The sequence below is a fragment of the Solea solea genome, chromosome 8 (genome assembly GCF_958295425.1).
Source record: "Solea solea chromosome 8, fSolSol10.1, whole genome shotgun sequence".
Taxonomy (NCBI): domain Eukaryota; kingdom Metazoa; phylum Chordata; class Actinopteri; order Pleuronectiformes; family Soleidae; genus Solea; species Solea solea.
In genome coordinates, this window is record NC_081141.1 from 9,393,926 (window position 1) to 9,410,758 (window position 16,833).

The 16,833-nt window shown below is 40.7% G+C and overlaps 1 protein-coding gene across 2 annotated transcripts; it reads left to right on the forward strand.

Moving 5' to 3' along the window:
• Window positions 1-155: 155 nt before the first annotated feature.
• tsc1a (TSC complex subunit 1a) lies at window positions 156-16,808 on the forward strand. 2 transcript variants are annotated; one of them, XM_058636241.1, is made up of 22 exons: window positions 156-257; window positions 1,896-2,013; window positions 3,906-4,009; window positions 4,091-4,243; window positions 4,338-4,482; window positions 4,614-4,768; window positions 5,543-5,616; window positions 6,208-6,431; window positions 7,105-7,175; window positions 7,835-7,946; window positions 8,218-8,309; window positions 8,744-8,846; window positions 8,975-9,276; window positions 9,903-10,054; window positions 10,262-10,329; window positions 11,240-11,406; window positions 11,569-11,751; window positions 11,831-11,941; window positions 12,211-12,333; window positions 12,466-12,653; window positions 12,778-12,918; window positions 13,361-16,808. In XM_058636241.1, exons 2-22 carry the CDS (start codon window positions 1,902-1,904, stop codon window positions 13,914-13,916), a joined length of 3,336 nt encoding a protein of 1,111 aa, XP_058492224.1. In that variant the 5' UTR covers window positions 156-257; window positions 1,896-1,901; the 3' UTR covers window positions 13,917-16,808. The 2 variants fall into 2 exon arrangements, with proteins under 2 accessions (XP_058492224.1, XP_058492225.1); XM_058636242.1 differs by having other exon boundaries at window positions 10,262-10,302.
• Window positions 16,809-16,833: the final 25 nt, after the last annotated feature.

Genomic DNA, 16,833 nt, shown 5'->3' on the forward strand with positions numbered 1-16,833 from the left:
TCCAGATAGGTATATGTTAAAATAGCTTAGCATATGTACCGCTAGGGGAACTGGTCAAAATTGTACCGCAGTGTGGTGGCTCAGATATAACGGGAAGCCATATAGTTGTGTTCTTTGGATGTTTTCACAGTTTTTCCCAGCGTCCCTGAACGCACTCTGATGTTGACTGACAGTTTAGAGTATCAGGTCACCGCTGGAGGGCGGGGTTTCTTGTTGCTCAACATGGCTGCGCCCGGCACAAATCAACAGGTTTGAAGGTAACCCGTTTTTTGTGAAGTTAATCTTTGTTTTTGTGTTTATTTTTCTGTACGTTCATGAACTGCGTTTGCACCGGGAGTACACCAACTGCTGCAGGGCCTAAAGAGAAACAGCTGTCACCTGCTCTGATACACACTGCAGACTGCTGGCCTGTTAGCTTAGCACCGAGCTCTTAGCACAGTAGCTTCGTCGTTAGCTAGCTGTGAGTTTGTGTATAGAGCTGCGGTTTATTGCAACAGGAAGTGGTCACAATGCTCACCGCATAACGTAAAATGTCTCACAGTTACGTCACAATTATCCCATTACATTGCAGCGATGACGTCAGACATACTGTACACATGTGTTTGGTTGGTTGATTGTTTGTCAGCAGGTTTGGCACCTGAGCAGATTTACTTTTTTTCCTAAATACTGGATATTGGAGGAGAGGTTAAGTTTGGATCTTTGAGTTCGATGAAGACCTGTTTATTTTTAATTTTTTTAAACCACATGTTTATTGTGTCTCTTATGTCACATCTAAATGTGCGAAATCTAACTGTGTGTGGACATACACACCTGGAGTTCATTATTAAGGATGGATTAAGGATTTTGTCCCACCCCTTTCCATTATATGTAATCAAAGAATTAATTGAATACTGTGGCAACACTTATCAATCAAAGAATCATTTTTGATTATTGAAGGAATAAAAATATATCTTGACCTTTTGTCAAATGTAAAATGTTATGTGATTCCTCCCTCTGAAAAGTGAGATTTGACCAGAGTGAAGGGAATGTTTGTGTCTCAACACAGTCAAGTGAGTACAGGACAACAGGTCCAATTGACACACAAGAAGTGTATTTAATGTTGATCAGCACACTATGCTTGTAACTCACTCTGAGAATAAGTTGTAAGTGACACAGGTGTGTGTATGTCAGTGATAGTCAAGGTTATTCATGGCCCCACATTTCTGATAGACATCATAAATGGTGATCATAGTGTTAATACAATTAAGTAAAAACAAGTTTGTTTTTTTATTTTATTTGCTTCAAAGTTGCCATATTTCAATAAACAAAGTATTGGGTGTGTAATGTCTGGATTGACTGTAACATTAGCTTGCTTACAGAACCTTATGAGTGTGTGCCATTACAGAGCAGCTATATGATTGTCCACATGTTGATCCTCTGCTTTCTTAGGAAGCTGTGTCAAGCTGACTGTGATATACAGAAACACCATCCATGCTGTAAAGACTTGTGTAATTTACTGTCATTTTTATAGCTACTTTTGGAGCAGCTGAAAGTGGTGCAGGTTCTTCCCGGCTCCTTGGACATCATTGTAAAAATGTGAAGACACGTTAAAGTAGTAAAATTGTACAATCAGAAGGAAGTTTGCATTCAAGCTGTTAGCAGGTGCCACCACAGTAATGGCACCATGCTTACCTCTTATTTTCAATCACCATACTAAAATCATATATACATGTAGATGGTTTTGTAAACGGTGAAACTCTGATGTTCACTGAGACATAAAGAACAGATTGATGAGCTCAAAGTCACATTTGAAATGGTTTGATAATTAAAACTGTCTATCGGCTCACTGAATGATCATCTAATTGTTTCCTTTTAAATGATAAATACTCATTTTTAAACAGTATTTGTGTCTCCAGGTGTAAATGATGTCCAAGGAACAGGTGATTATCAGTGAGCTCCTGCCCTCATTGGACAGTTCAGAGCTGCAGGAGGTGGAGCAAGTGAGAGCGACAGTCAATCAGCAGCTGAGCACAGGTGAGTCCATCTGCAGCCTCTGAGTAAACCCAGGGCCCTTTCTCAATACTCAAGTACGCAAGTATGTACTTGCGTACTTGAGAAGTACGCCTCAAGTACATACTCGCCAAGTTCGGGAGTACACAAGTATGATCTCTTCAATTGGTACAGCAGCGTACTTCCTTGTTCTACTGTTTTGAATTGCGGGTGGTGCCAAGTGCTTAAGCCTCATTACCGCCACCTACAGTGTTGATAAATGAACATATGAAATACTTTAATAAATGCATATATATTGTAATTATTTTCACATTTTAAATATTTAACTTCATTTATTAATTCATTATTATTCAAATATACAGTACCATGTGGAAAATAGATATATTACAGCATTGTAGAGTAGTACATATATATATATATATATATATATATATATATATATATATATATATGTATATGTATGTGTGTACATATTATATTTAAACACAGATAGAGATACAATGACCGTGCGACTTTAATATAAATCTAAAATTCAAAGTTAGAATAAATAAAATGTTAATAATATACAAACTTTCAAACTGTCAGGTCAAAACGTTTCCATTAAAAACAAAATAACACGTCAACAACAAATCTATGGATCACACTGAGCATCTAATGACAGCGACGTCCGAGCCAGCGGATCATTTCATCAGGACAGGCCGAGGTAACGCTGCTCTGTGCCGGGCACAGTGAGCGCCGAGCGTCCGCAGAGGCGGAGCTGATCACCTCCGACAAACGTCGCTGCCAAACTATAAATACGTCATATCTTCATACACAAACCACAATTCTAAATGACTAATTTCTCGCCTCAAATGATCTTAAAACTTTGTTCCGGGACACAGAAAAATATTTATTTCAGATTTATATTTGTATTATCATTTACTATGTTCCCCCGAAATGTGTTCTGGGATACATGAGTTTCCCAAGTACACACCACCCAATACATACTTACGTAAAATGGGCGGAGTGAAAACACTTCCGGGTTTGAGAACTGTACTCGCTGCTCACGGACTTGAGAATTGGAACAGAACTTGCACTGAGGCTGATGACGTGAAGTACGAGAGTACGCAAGTACGGACAAGTATGGATATTGAGAAACGGCCCAGGTGTCTTGTCTACCTGTCTTTGTCCTTCTCTACCTAACTTGACCTGTCTTTTCTTGTAATCCATCTCTACCTGTTACTTGGCACCGCCTGTGTTTACCTGTTTGTACCTGGTTCAACCTATCACCTGTCTCTACATGTTTGTGCATGTCCCTGTCTGTCCAAACCTGTCTCAAAGACATCTCTTTGCATGTTTGTACCTGTCTCAACTTGTTTGTACCTGTCTCTGTCAGTGCCTGTCCCTACCTGCCTCAACCTGTCTTCTGTCCAGGGATTTCCCCAACATCTTTTTTGGCCCCTGATCCCTTACTGATGTTTTTGCATTTAAATATCTGGTGATACAGAGTTCCGATTCAGCACTTGTATTTGCCTAACAGAGTTGCACTTTATACCTTTTTAATGTCATTGTAAGTAAATAATATTCCCCACTGAGGTTTAGAGAGAAAGAAGAACAGATTTCTGTCATCTGTCATTGTAGCAGCTGGTACTGCTGGTAGGAAAAAAGAGGGAGAAGAGAGGACGGGGTTTCATCAGCTCTCTGTTAGCTAAACCAGTGCTTTGTTTGTCTACAGCATGTGTACAATATAGTTGCAGACAGACAGTGCATGTGGAAACACTGCAGTTGGAGTAAAAGATCAGTGTTACGTTATTGGGGTGATTCCAGAGTTTGGCTCTGATGTGATATTTGAGATCAGGAGTGGGACATCCCTACCTGCTTGTACCTGTCTCTGTTTGTCTTTTGCTGTCAGTGTGACCTGTAGTTTCTCGCCTCAGACAAAGGAGGGGCTGTCCTCTCATCTCTGGTGGACTATTACCTTGACTCCACATCCCCTCAGGCAGTGCTGCTCCTGTCCACCGTCAGAGAGCCTCATCATAAGGTCAGCATTACCTCCCTCTGTTTTGTCCAGATGTTTATACCTTATCTTATTTTATCATTAAAAAAAATCAACATCCATCAGCCCTTGTTAGAGAAGCTGAATGAGTCTCTGAACAGACCTGGGACCAGATTGGCTGGTCTCACACTGCTGGGTCACCTGATTAGGAAACAGCCTCCATGGGTTCATCACATCAGCCGCTCAGCCCTGCTGCCGTCCCTGCTGCGCTGCCTAAAAGTATGGTTGGAAAATGTGTTGAAAATATGTAATTGTCTGTGTTCACAGCTGCTGACTGTGTCTGTTTATTTCGTTGCTGTTGTGTTCTCCTTAGACTGACAGCGATGTGGTCGTCCTTATCACCGCAGTCCTGGTCCTTATCACTCTGTTACCCATGATCCCTCAGACTGGGAAGCAACACATCTATGATTACTTTGACGTGTTTGGACGCCTGGCATCCTGGAGCTACAGAAACCCTGGTAATGCACGCACACTGTGTGTTTATGTTTTTCCAACTTCTTCATGTAGACATGTCATATTATGTGTAATGTGTGTGGGTTAAAGAGTGTTCTGTAAAGTGTGCTGCTCTTCTGGCTGTTTCCTCTTGCAGGTCATGTACCTGTGGTCCACCTGGTCCATCTTCATGCTGGTGTGTATTCTCTGTTCCACCGTCTGTATGGGATGTTTCCCTGTAACTTCATTTCCTACCTGAGACTCCACTACAGCATGAAGGAGAACCTAGACACCTTCCAGGAGGTCATCAAGGTCAGTACAGACCAAACAATAATTTAATTATTATTCCTGTAACACATTGTATATTATTCAGGTTCAGAAAAGCATCCTGATAGCTACAGAACCTGAAAGAGAATCTTAATATGTTTAGGTTTTCCTCTTTGTCATACCTTCAGTATACCTTCAGTATACCTGCAAACTGAATTCCCTAATGAACACGACTGATGTTTACTCACTCCATGGTAGCAACATACATTTGTGTACATTAATAAAAGTGACACACAAATATCAAGTGTGAACTCTGTTGTGTTGTTGTTTTCATGAAACTTGGCAGTAGTGGATAAAGTGCGCAGTAACTCTGTGCTGCTGCTACACTTGCACAGAAATAGCAGCTGTAAACAGCAGCTGCTCCTTTTCTCAGATAACAGGGCTGTTTAAATACTCTGAATACTGTGCTTCATTTAGAACGTGGCCTCGTCCACACTGATATTAAAATGTTCCTTTATGTTTTTCCTCTCATCTACACTTGGATGTAGACTTTTTCAAAGTGAAATGCATTATTTTAAAATTCAGGGTAAAGGTTTTCCTTAAAACAAATGTGCCTGTAATAATAACAAAGCACCCTACTATTACCTTCTGGTCCAGTATGCTTTGCTTGTTTGCATTTGTTTTTGGGGTTTTTTTTGTTCAGAGAAAAATAGTTCCTAACCCATGGACAGAGTTTAGATTTTTTTTCTAATGAAAGATTTGTAAAAAGGATCCACACTTGTGTTGTTAATGTCCTCCCTATATGTTTGTGTCTCTTAGCCCATGTTGGAACATGTCAGGGTTCACCCTGAGTTGGTCACAGGGACTCAGGACCATGAACTGGACCCATCCAGGTGAGCAACAGTCTAGACAAACTTTGAACCGCTCACATTTGCTACTCAACTTTCTCACTGTTATAATAAGCAAACTAATGATCAGCAGTTTATTTTGAAATCTGCTTCAGAAGAAACATATGGTCCAGTTGTTGAGCTTTTGATCATAATGCATGATGCTGCTGAAGATCTGCACTTACATGACACTAGGCTGCCTTCATCTACTGAGGCAGACAGTCTGACTGAAAGCTCCAGAGCAGCCACTTAACAGCTTCACGCACAGCAGGTGGTCTTAAAAAAACAACAATAACAAAAACCAAAACACCATTGAAGATGTATCAAACACTGTCTGAGGCACACAGACTTCCTGAATCTATCAGACATCTCTGATACTATTTTGACACAGCCAGTTAGATGTATGAGATATGTGAACACAAAAGTCAAATGTGTAAATAAAAGAAGGTTCCAATGTCTGATAAATATAATGGTTCACTTGTGTTTCTGAAGCTGCCTTAAACAAAAATTCTCATAAAATTCTGAATGAGTTTACTCCTGTAATATGCTACTCGCTTGACTTCCTTTTAAAGTAACAGAGGTTATTTCCTGTCCCAGGTGGAAGTGTTACGAAGTGCACGACATTGTGATAGAGTGCTCCAGAGTGTCTCTGGACCCTCTGGAGTCTTCCTGTGAGGAGGACATTTACACCTCCCTGAGAGACCCACCGTCCTCCTCCTCAGGCTCCTCACCCTCACCCAGACCTCCTCCACTGTCCTTCCCCCTCCCTGTCCTGGACCTTACTTGCAGTCCTCACAACAACGAGAGCATCAGCAGTGCAGGTGAGTTCATTAATGAATGTTTAATACATTAATTATTTTACTGAAATGTCCCATTAATAAACTCCAAATAATGATAGTTAAATTTTTTTGAAGTGAGAAGAACTTGTAGAAGTACTGACTCTTAATCAGCATCTTGGATGCAGCTGATGCATGTGCTGTGAATGCCCCCGTGTGTCTGGTGCTGCTTACTCCCAACTGTAACTGTACTCTGTAAGATTGAACATGGATGGATAACTAAATGAACAAATAGTAGGGCTGAACGATTTGGAATAAATATCGATTATTTTGTCAGGAATTCTTATTTTCATTTGAAAAACACATTTAAAATGATTACTGTGTGATATGTGTGCAGATCTGTGAGAAACAAAGATGTTCTCTTCAGTCTGTAGAGTAAGATGTGTATGGATCAAGACAGTAATTCATCTAAAATGGTATTTTGGACACACATCTTGGCTTTAACAAATTTTAGGCCTCCTGCAATTTGAAAATTGCAGTAGGCTGCATTGCGATTTTGACAAAATTTCAATGAATTGTTCAGCCCTATGGAATAGATTAAGAAATAAAGAGGCAGATATATTAATAGATGACTAAAGCCATGGATAAATAGATGGTTAATAGCTGAATGGATGAACTGTATGTAATGGGGATTGTTTCATGATCTGTGTGTTGACAGAAAGTTTAGTCTGTCCTTCACTGTTTGGACGTCCAACTCTGCCTCAGCTGACCTTTGACACCTGCGCACAGGTAAATGTGTTGGTCTGTTTATTTGTAATGAATTATTATTTCATCGTCCTGTAGAGACAGATGACATCACATCCTGCTGCAGGCTGCACCAATGTGTCTCAAAGGATTTAATTTCTGTAATAACAGGAGTTCATTGATTTCACCATCCAACAGTTACTTTTAAAATTGAAAACCCTTATTTATCATATGATCATTGAGTCTGTGATGTCCCTCAGTCAGCCATGTAAATAATGCAGCTGCATGTTATACACTGTGATGCTGGTCACAGGTCAATGCCTGACCAGACCGCAGCAGGAGACATGATAGTGGTTGAATTTGTTCTGTCTGATAAACCTGTGCCTCTCAAGCTACAAACATTAGCAACACTGTGAGCTGTAATCACACTGTAATCACATTACAGGCTATGCCAATCAAAATTGAAGAAACATTATTTTAAAGTCTTAGATTTAAAATATTTAAGGATAAGAATCATAATTTTTTACATGATTTTTTTAAACTTCACGTTGTTTAATTAAAGCATCAAACCACCGCTTAACTCTGAGATCGGCTGAGCAAGGTGTTTCCCATCATGCCCTGAGTCCTCTGTCTGCTGACGTAATTAGCTATGATTAGAATTATGATCAGACCTGAACCAATGAGCCTAATGTTTCTGTGCTCAGGTTGATGATGTCACATGGAGCCCCTCGTCTCATTGTGGTATGTCCACACCCCCACCTGAACCTGCTGCTACAGCCTCCACCCACCCTCTGAGCAGAACTGCATCCCTCTCAGGTGAGACACTGGTGAAGGAATCAAAGAGAAGATAAAATGTTCAACAGTTGATGGTTAAAATAAAAGAGAGAAGCACATTTAAGCGTATGTGATGTATTAAAATAAAAGTGTGAAGCTGAGGGAGGAAAATGGAAAGGAAAGAAGTCTTCAGAATAAAGTTTGTGTTTACTGTAGTTTACTGTAAAAAGAGCTAAGAAAAGGTTCAATAAATAAAGGTATGTGATCAAAATTAACAGTCACATATTTATCATAACTGGTCCATTTCCCCTAGGTGTGAAATGTCCCTCACTGGCCTCTGTCCCTTCAACACCATCTAGTGAAGAGAACCCAGATAGATGTCTGGCTCCAGACGGCAACAATCAGGTAAGAAGGACCATTCTTTTATTGTCTTCTGGGAAAGGTATTTATTGGGCTTTGTTCATTTGGCAAATATCTCTCCTCAATTCCTTCACTTGCTTCTTAGCTCCTCCCAGCAAGTATTTAAGAGAAAGAAACGAAGACAGAGCTGAGAAATGATGGAACTGCACAGCAAATTCATATAAATCAATGTGACAAGTGCGATTTAAAAAAAAAAAATATTTTTATTATCTTTCATATGTAGTATAATATTATTATTGTTGTAGATCTCCAAATCAAGGCTCCACGCAAGACAGGTGTGTGCAAAGTGAATAAAGTTAAGTTCCCAACCTAATCGGACCTTAATTTGCCCGGGGAACATTTTGTGGTTCAACAGAGGAGAGAGAGGATGTGTAAAAGCATGAAATCGCTGAATAAAAAATAACCTCTCTCCCTCACAGGTGAAGCTGCAGCCACTCACAGAGCTGGAGAGGTCATCCATCCAGCCAGTCATAGAGAGGGAGGGGAAAGGTCGGAGTGATGTCATCAACAATGGCAGTGAAGGTGAACAGAAGAGTGTGAATCAATCCACCATCAGTCTGTTGGCTCATTCTGCTGCTGATTCTGATGTGATGGATGATGTCATTATGTTATATTGGTGATGATTATTGAATCCATCTCTCCATCTCCAGATTTCAGATCAGAGGAATCACCCCTGCCTCCCCCCTCTGCCTCCTCTCAGCATTTGCTTGTCACGTCTACTCCCAACTGTGATACGTCACCCTCAGGCTCACTGTTCCCTCCTCCTTCGTCCAACTCACTGTGTTTTACCCCACCTAACCCCTCTAGCACCTCCACTCACCCATTTGAGGAAGGAGGCCCTGACCTCTTTCCCTCCTTCCATTTGGATCTGAACTCCGCTCCCTCCTATGAGCCCCTGTTTGATCTCGCTCTGCCTCAAGCTGCCTCACTCTTCATCCGGAAAAAGACACAGGTAAACTAAACCAGACTACACTGAATTTAACCTTCATATCAACCTGTTCTCTTCTTACGATAATGCAAGTTTCACATCTTTGCGAAGTAAATCTCCAGTCATGTGTCCCAGAGCTCATACCTTTTAATTTGCACTCACACATATGCAATCCACATTGCCTGAAAGCTTGTCAGAGGGTTTGTCTGATGCCTGGTGTTGGAGGTTGCTTTCAGAAGTGAACAGTGACATGGATCATCCAACAGAGAAGAGCTCTGTTGGATGATGTACTTTTTGAGCTTAAACACATAAAAAGTCATGTGATTAGCCGGATCCTGTGCTAGAATGTTTGTATAAAGTGATTTGATTGGCTACATTATTGCTGACTGACCTCAACTTTAGCTTTACATTTATTTCCACATCTAAATAAAGTATCTTCAGCCACAGAAATGATGTTTATGCTTTTTGGCAGTTGGCACCTGTAATATTTGTCAAAAAAGTACAGTTTTATTTCTTTAAATGTTTTGTTTGGGATATAACTTCATTCATATTTTTCTGTTGTTTTAGTTGCATTGGTAAATCTAATAAAAAAATATATTTTATAATAAATAATTACATTTTTGTGTTATTGATCCTGTTGTGACCTGTAGGAGATGTTGGAAAAAGCTCCAGGGCAGCAGGAGAAGGAGGGAGGAGTCGAGGGGGAGGACAGGGAGCAGGATCAAACCTCTGTCTCCCCTCTAGAGGTTTTGGACCAGTTAATTGTCCATGGACATGATGCCCATGAATGCCTTAGCAGGAGGTGAGACTGTTAATGAGGATGTGGTGTAGAAAGTAAAGATCAGAGGTCCTCTGGAAAGCACTTCAGCACAGAGACGGCTGTCTTCATATCATCTTCAGATTCCATAACTTGCGCTGTATTTTTTTACTCTTCTTCGTCAGCTTAATGTCAAACTGTGGAGATGTTTGTGTCACATCGTGTGTGTGTGTGTGTGTGTGTGTGTGGCAGGTTGTCAGCAGTGAATAAGTCAGTGGATCGTCATTTTGGAGGTAAACAGCAGAGCATGAAAACCAAAGGTACCTGAACTAACACACTCAGACTCACCACATTAACAGTTTTAACCTGGTTGATCATTTTTTATTTGAACTGAAGGGACTGAAATTCACAACATTCTAAAACACAAACTGTTGGTATACTAAATAGCATTTTTCTAAGGAATTTTGAGTGTGTGCTGGCTGGTGTGAGTAAAAATGTTGAGTTAGCTAACTTTAACCACAATGGTATTAAAAGTCCAGTTATCGCACAACAAGCTTATTAATTACTGCTTGCTGCAGGTATGCTATTATTGTAATGTGCTAACTTTAGCCTGTAGTTGCAGTGTTTCCTCTGGTTAGACCCATTGTCCTGATCAGTACTGGTGCTATTGGTAAATAAGCTGGAATCACAGTACTAGACGAGGGTGATGAGACGATGTCTAGCTTTTGAATTAGATCTTTACATTATGATTTGATTGAACTAACATGTTTGGAGAAATTCTGCATTATATCAAGTACATTAATGGAACAGAGACGAGTCCCACTAATCAGACAACACTAACCTAACTACCACAACTGAAAGACTATCGTCACTGACCAGGCACAACCTACTGACTAGACTGACCCTTCTAATCAGACGGACCCCACTAACCAAATTGACTCCTTTAACCAGATAAACCTCTCTAATCACACTAAACCAACTAAAAACAGACCAAAGTAACCCTGCTAACCACACCAACCCCACTCATCTAACCAGACGAGCCCAACCAGAAAAATAATTAAATAAACTGCCTTGAACCTCTTCATCAACATGTTTTGGACTCTGTGGTCGTCAGTCAACAAATCTTTAAATTCATAGAACAAAACAAGTATATGTAATATTGTTTGTTCATCTAAGGCTGTAAATTTAAGGTGAGTTTTATTTTTTTTTTCACTGTGTTTATCGTATCAGGCCTGGCCTCGGGGGAGGAGCTTCAGTGTCTGAAGAGTCAGCTGTTGCTGATCCATAGTCAGCTTCAGTTTGAACGTTTCAAACGGCAGCAGCATGCCATCAGAAACCGCCGCCTGCTACGCAGAGTCATCAGTGCCACTGCGTTGGAGGAGCACAATGTCGCGATGGTAATTTCCACATTTCATAATTGTATGAGCATAATTTTGCCATGCTAACACACACAAGCTGCCTGGTTATTGTACAGATTGATATAAAATTGAATTTTACTCTCTTTTGGTTACCCGTTGTCTGGAGGAGTGTGTGTACATGAGTGTGTTTGTGTGTTGCAGAGAGCTCAGCTTTGTGTTCAGGATGAGGAGATTCGGTCTCTGAAGTTGAGTCTGAAGGAAGAGCAAAGACGTTACACACAACTGCAGCTGGACGCACATGCACAAACTAACCAGCTGCACAAGCACGTCCAACAACTGCTGCTGCAGCAACAGGACGCGCAGAGAGACAACCAGAGATTGCAGGTACACACACACACACACACACATACTGACACACGTATGCACACTTGGCAACCACCTGTGTTGTGATTGACTGTTTCAGAGTGAGCTTCAAGAGTGTCAGACCAGGCTGAAAGTTCTAGAGGCGGAGCTTCAGAGGGCCAATAACAAGGCTAACAATGCTGAACACCAGCTGACTCAGCTATCACTCAAGGTGAGACACCATGTTATTAGACAGTTCCTCTCATCCAATGACGGAGCCTTCATTCATTGTGGGGCATTTTAAAATAAAGTAAATGCACATACAGACTGGATGGATGGATTGTGTTTGTGTTTGTATATTGATGTGCTTCCATGCTTTGACCATGCTGTGTGTTCACTGATGAAGTAAACACACAGCATCTGTCAGGGGGTGTCCAGGAGCCTCAGTTATGACCCCACTGTGTGGATGATGTGTCAGTGTCTTCTGGTGTTTTCTTGCAGCTGAGCAGCAGTGAGCAGCTGCAGCAGCAGATCTTCCTGTTGAACCAGCAGCTTGTACTGCTCAGAGAAACCAACCGAACTCTGACTAATCAGATAGAGGGAGGACCGGGCGACCACTGGACTGTGAGAAAACACGGCAACGACAAAATAATACATTACTGGGAAAAGAAACCCAGTTAAGTTAAGATAGTCAGACCTGTAGCAATAAGTCATGACGTGTGTGCGTGTGTTTTGTGTTTGCATGCATATGTTAAGGAGGCATCCATGCTGCAGTGCAGTGTGGGTAAAGAGTACCAGCATCTTAAAGACAGTGATGTCCAGCAGAGACAGAAGCTAGAGGCAGCCACTCACAGGATAGCAGAGCTGGAGAACCAGCTGGCCAAGAAAGACCAGCTGATTCTGGATCAGAAGAAACTCTTTGAGGACATGAAGGCCCAGGGCAGGTCAGAGTATTAAGATAGAAACAACTTTCTCTCCAGTTACTATGTTCTGTAAAGTGGATGCACCATGGCAGCAGCAGATATACTGGAACAAATCACTTAATATGTGTGTTGCTTTGTGTTTTAGAGCGGAGCTCTCGGCCTGTGACAGTCGCTGTGTCGCCCTGCGGAGAGTCACCCAGAGCCTGCAGACTGAGATGCTTCACCTGTACAGTCAGGTACACCTCGCCATGGCTACAGACGGCCAACCTTGGGACATCGATGGCAGGTGAACCATCCTGCTGCAGAAGATGCTACACAGCCACTCACCACTTGGGGCACTGCAGCCTCAGCTGTCATTAGGGTTTAAAGTTTGATAACACACTATAGAGTCTACTGTTGTTACCGTTTAAATCTCTTAAATGACGATCTCTCTATGGACTTACAAAGTGGTACAACCTCATTTTTTCATTTATTAATTCAATTTTATTTGTATAGTGCTGAATCACAACATATAAGATACTGTTCATAGACAGCATCAAAGATAAGGATAAAGTCAATTAGCTCAGTCACATTAGCCCCAAAAGCTACTGGTCATAGCAGATATGTGTGTTTTGTTGTTTGATTATTGTTGAGTATTATATTTTCTGTGTTTCATGTTGACACTGTAAAACAACCAATCTGAAGATTCAGCTGATGATGTGATGTGATGTCATCTTTTTCTCCCACAGGCCAAATGGCAGCGGTGTGGTCTTACCTGTTGCTCAGAGCAGCCTCAGGCCCCGCCCATCCTCTGGTTCTGTTGGTATAATAAATGGAGCTCTAGAGGCTCTCTCCACCTCCCCCCTTCACCTCCCCTCCTGCTCCTCCTCCCCTCTCTCCTTGTCTCCTATTGAATCCCCTCTGGCTGTTGGCTCTTATCTGGAGCAGCGAGCACGGGAACTGTTCAAACCGACCAATCACAGCCCAGATGAGGAAGAGGAGGAGCCACATGAGAGGGAGGAGGAGGAGGAGGAGGAAGAGGAGAAGGAAGAAGAGGAGGACAACGAGGAGGAAGCCAAGCCAGAGATCCCTCCTTTTGGTCAAGAGATGGAGGAGACCATTATCCCTCCAAGGAGTCCTCAGCTGGTGCCCCCAAGCAAGGCTGCAGCTACCATCCATCCTCCCTCTAAACCTCCAGCCCCAAGTTCATGTCCTGCCCTCTCTGCAGACCTGACCCTAGCTGTTCGACAGAGGAGACACGAGCTGAGCATCATGGACTATGATGAGACACTGCCAGAGTACTGACGGAGAGCCAGGGGTTGTCCAAAGATCAGCACCAGTTCAGGTGTCAGCTGACCGTACCTGACTGGGTCTCTTTCTTCTCATCTGCTTTCATTCACATGTTGACTCTGTGCCTTAAAATACCTAGCCTCTTACACAACAGTGTATCCTGTGTTGTCCCGTGGAACAGTAGTGGTGTGATCAACCCAAAGACTGATGGAATTCATTCTGATGTACATGAAGCTAGCTTAAAAGCTAACCAGCCAATAAGCTTACGATCCGTTTATTTGTCACCAGCATGGTTAACAAAGTCATCAGACTAAAGTTACACTCTACATAAATGAATAGATTTTTACCCAGAAATGATGCCATTATAGTGTCATAATGAATCATTCTTTTCAACAGCTGTGGCAACTAATGATAACATTAACATAAGCTAAAATCATCATGTGCTTTAAGTTTAAGTCCTTCCATTTAGAGCTGCTAATGTTTAAGTAAATGTGATTGAGGATTAATACACACAGGGTCCAAGAGATATAGATCAGATATAACATAAAATTAAACTGCAGTCTTAAAACCAAAGGAGCATCAGTCTGAGTATCAATCAACAGAAAAGATCAATAATTGAAGTCAATAATTAATTCAGTCATCAATTTACTGCATATAAGCTGGTATATAACATCTAAAAGTCTCCTTTGTTTTTACCAATTTCATATTTAATGTCAGACTGGTCCACAGTACCAAACTAAACAAAATACCCCACCAAAATACTAAAATGCTATCTTCGGGCTAATGTTGCTGTCTTCATCAAATAAATATTAGACAACTAATATAAGTTAATACATGTTTTTCTTCTAGCATATGGCCGAACAAGAAAGAAAGTTTGAAAACCAAATAAAATAGCTTTAAATATTGCTGAAATATTTTATCTTGCTCATGTTCTGTCAGCTGCACAATGATGATGATAATCATTATCATGAAATGAGTTATTCATCTTGACAGCAGGTTCTTCAGTTACCGTTGTGTTTGTGTCTAAAGAGACTTGTTGAAGTCGGGGAAATGTATTAAGCCAAACATTAGGGAGGAGAAATTAAGGGAATTTAGATTGTTTGAATGGATGGATTTACAGTGTAGCTACAGCAGCTGTGATCATCCTGTGCTAAAACACACACCTGCCTTACTGCTACCAAATATGAGTTCTACTTTTCACTTTCAAAAATGAATGACATGATGCTATAATAGCATCAAAACACTGACACTAATTTATTCATGCTACAACATCAGTGTGAACAATATGTTGGGTAGAAAAACAATTGACTCCATTGCCAATAGATACTTAGCTACGAGCCACTGTTGTGTGCCTCATCTTCAGGTTAACTTACTACTGTGCGTTCAGTCTGTAGCACGACGTCAGCTGCTGTAACAAGCCTTAATATTGTGTTTTAATAATAGGTTATTAGAGCCAATGCCCTTCAGATTTTAACAAGTAAAAAGGTCTGATACTGACATTATTTATATATTATGTTGAAAAGGGAAATTGTGGGGTTGCTATCCATTAACTTCCAATCAATATACCGCATTTCACAAATTACTTTCCATGAAAACACCATTTGACAGCAGCTTTGTGTGCTACAGACCGTGCTGAGTGTCGGAATGTACTGAAAACAAAAAAACTCTTTAATGGCTTAAATAATGAGCATAAATGTACACTGACATGAATGATCCAAGTCTCCTCAGGTTCACAGCATGGACACCAGAGTCAGGTGCAAAAATATCTTGGTCTAATTTCAGGAAGCCTAGCTTTGAGGAACTACTGCTGCTGCCAGTCTTTATGCTAAGCTCAGTTAACCATGTTCTGGCTCCAGCTCTGTACTTACAACCAGGTTATCGTAATAAAGTTTCAGGTAATGTGAAGCAGTGATTCTGTACGATGGTGAAAACCAAAGAAAACTTTTCACATCAAAAAGTATCCGATGTTACATTGTTATTACTCAGTATTTTATCACTTACCCAACAAACACTGTGATCATTTGACCGACACTGGCAGCTCTGAGCCATGACAATCACCTGAGACTGATATTCTCCTGAGCATCAGGCAATAATGGTGAGTTCATACTGAACATGATTACCTTTTTTTGCATAATGGGATTACATACAAAGTCAATGCAAACTCTCAAGTAGACACACATTATGTGTCCGTCATGCCAGGCAACACAGTCCCATGCCATTCACTTCAGTCCCTCTTTCAAATATTGCAGCAACCTGCATTTCTTATACAATAACAGGATATTGGATGAGTCTCAGTGCTGACTGGCTTTTCCAGCATGTGAAATTTTCACGAGGTCAAACGACTCGACTCAAGTGCCTGAAGCGTACAATAAAAAAAAAAAAAAAACATTTGCAGGATTTTAATTTTGCGTTGTCTTTAAGTCTTTGAATTAGCTTTGTATGTAATCACATCACGCAAATGAAGCATCACATTCGGTGTGATCTTAACATGAAACTTTTTCGCAAATATGGAACTAGTCCTTTAAAATTCCAGTATGTAGAACTTATTAGACATTCATTACCAAAAATTGAGTACAATATTTTAAAAAGATTGTTTTCATTTATTAATCATCCTTTGAAAATGAAGAATTGTTTTCGTCATCTTAACTGAGCTGCTCCTCTTCTGTGGAATCTAGCTGCCATGCTATAGTGCCATATAGTTACATCATACATTAAGCTGAGGGATCCGTGCAAGTTCACATTCAAAACTGCACTCATCTTATATTTATTTACAAGTGATTGAACCAAACTAGTCACACTCTCAATGATCTGGTTTATTGTCTCTCTTTCTTATTGTCCTAAGTGTTGTTGATTTCACCTCAAAACTGTGAATGCTATACCAGTAAAGATTCTTTCGAATCAAACCTCGGCGCTGTAGTCAAATTTGTACATA

What these genes read in the sequence shown, in the direction of transcription:
- tsc1a (XM_058636241.1), top strand. Translation starts at nt 1,902, where the DNA reads ATGATGTCCAAGGAACAGGTGATTATCAGTGAGCTCCTGCCCTCATTG. An exon ending in CGAGAGCATCAGCAGTGCAG is followed by an intron (nt 6,432 to 7,104) that starts GTGAGTTCATTA and finishes GTGTGTTGACAG; the next exon opens with AAAGTTTAGTCTGTCCTTCA. An exon ending in CATCAACAATGGCAGTGAAG is followed by an intron (nt 8,847 to 8,974) that starts GTGAACAGAAGA and finishes CTCCATCTCCAG; the next exon opens with ATTTCAGATCAGAGGAATCA.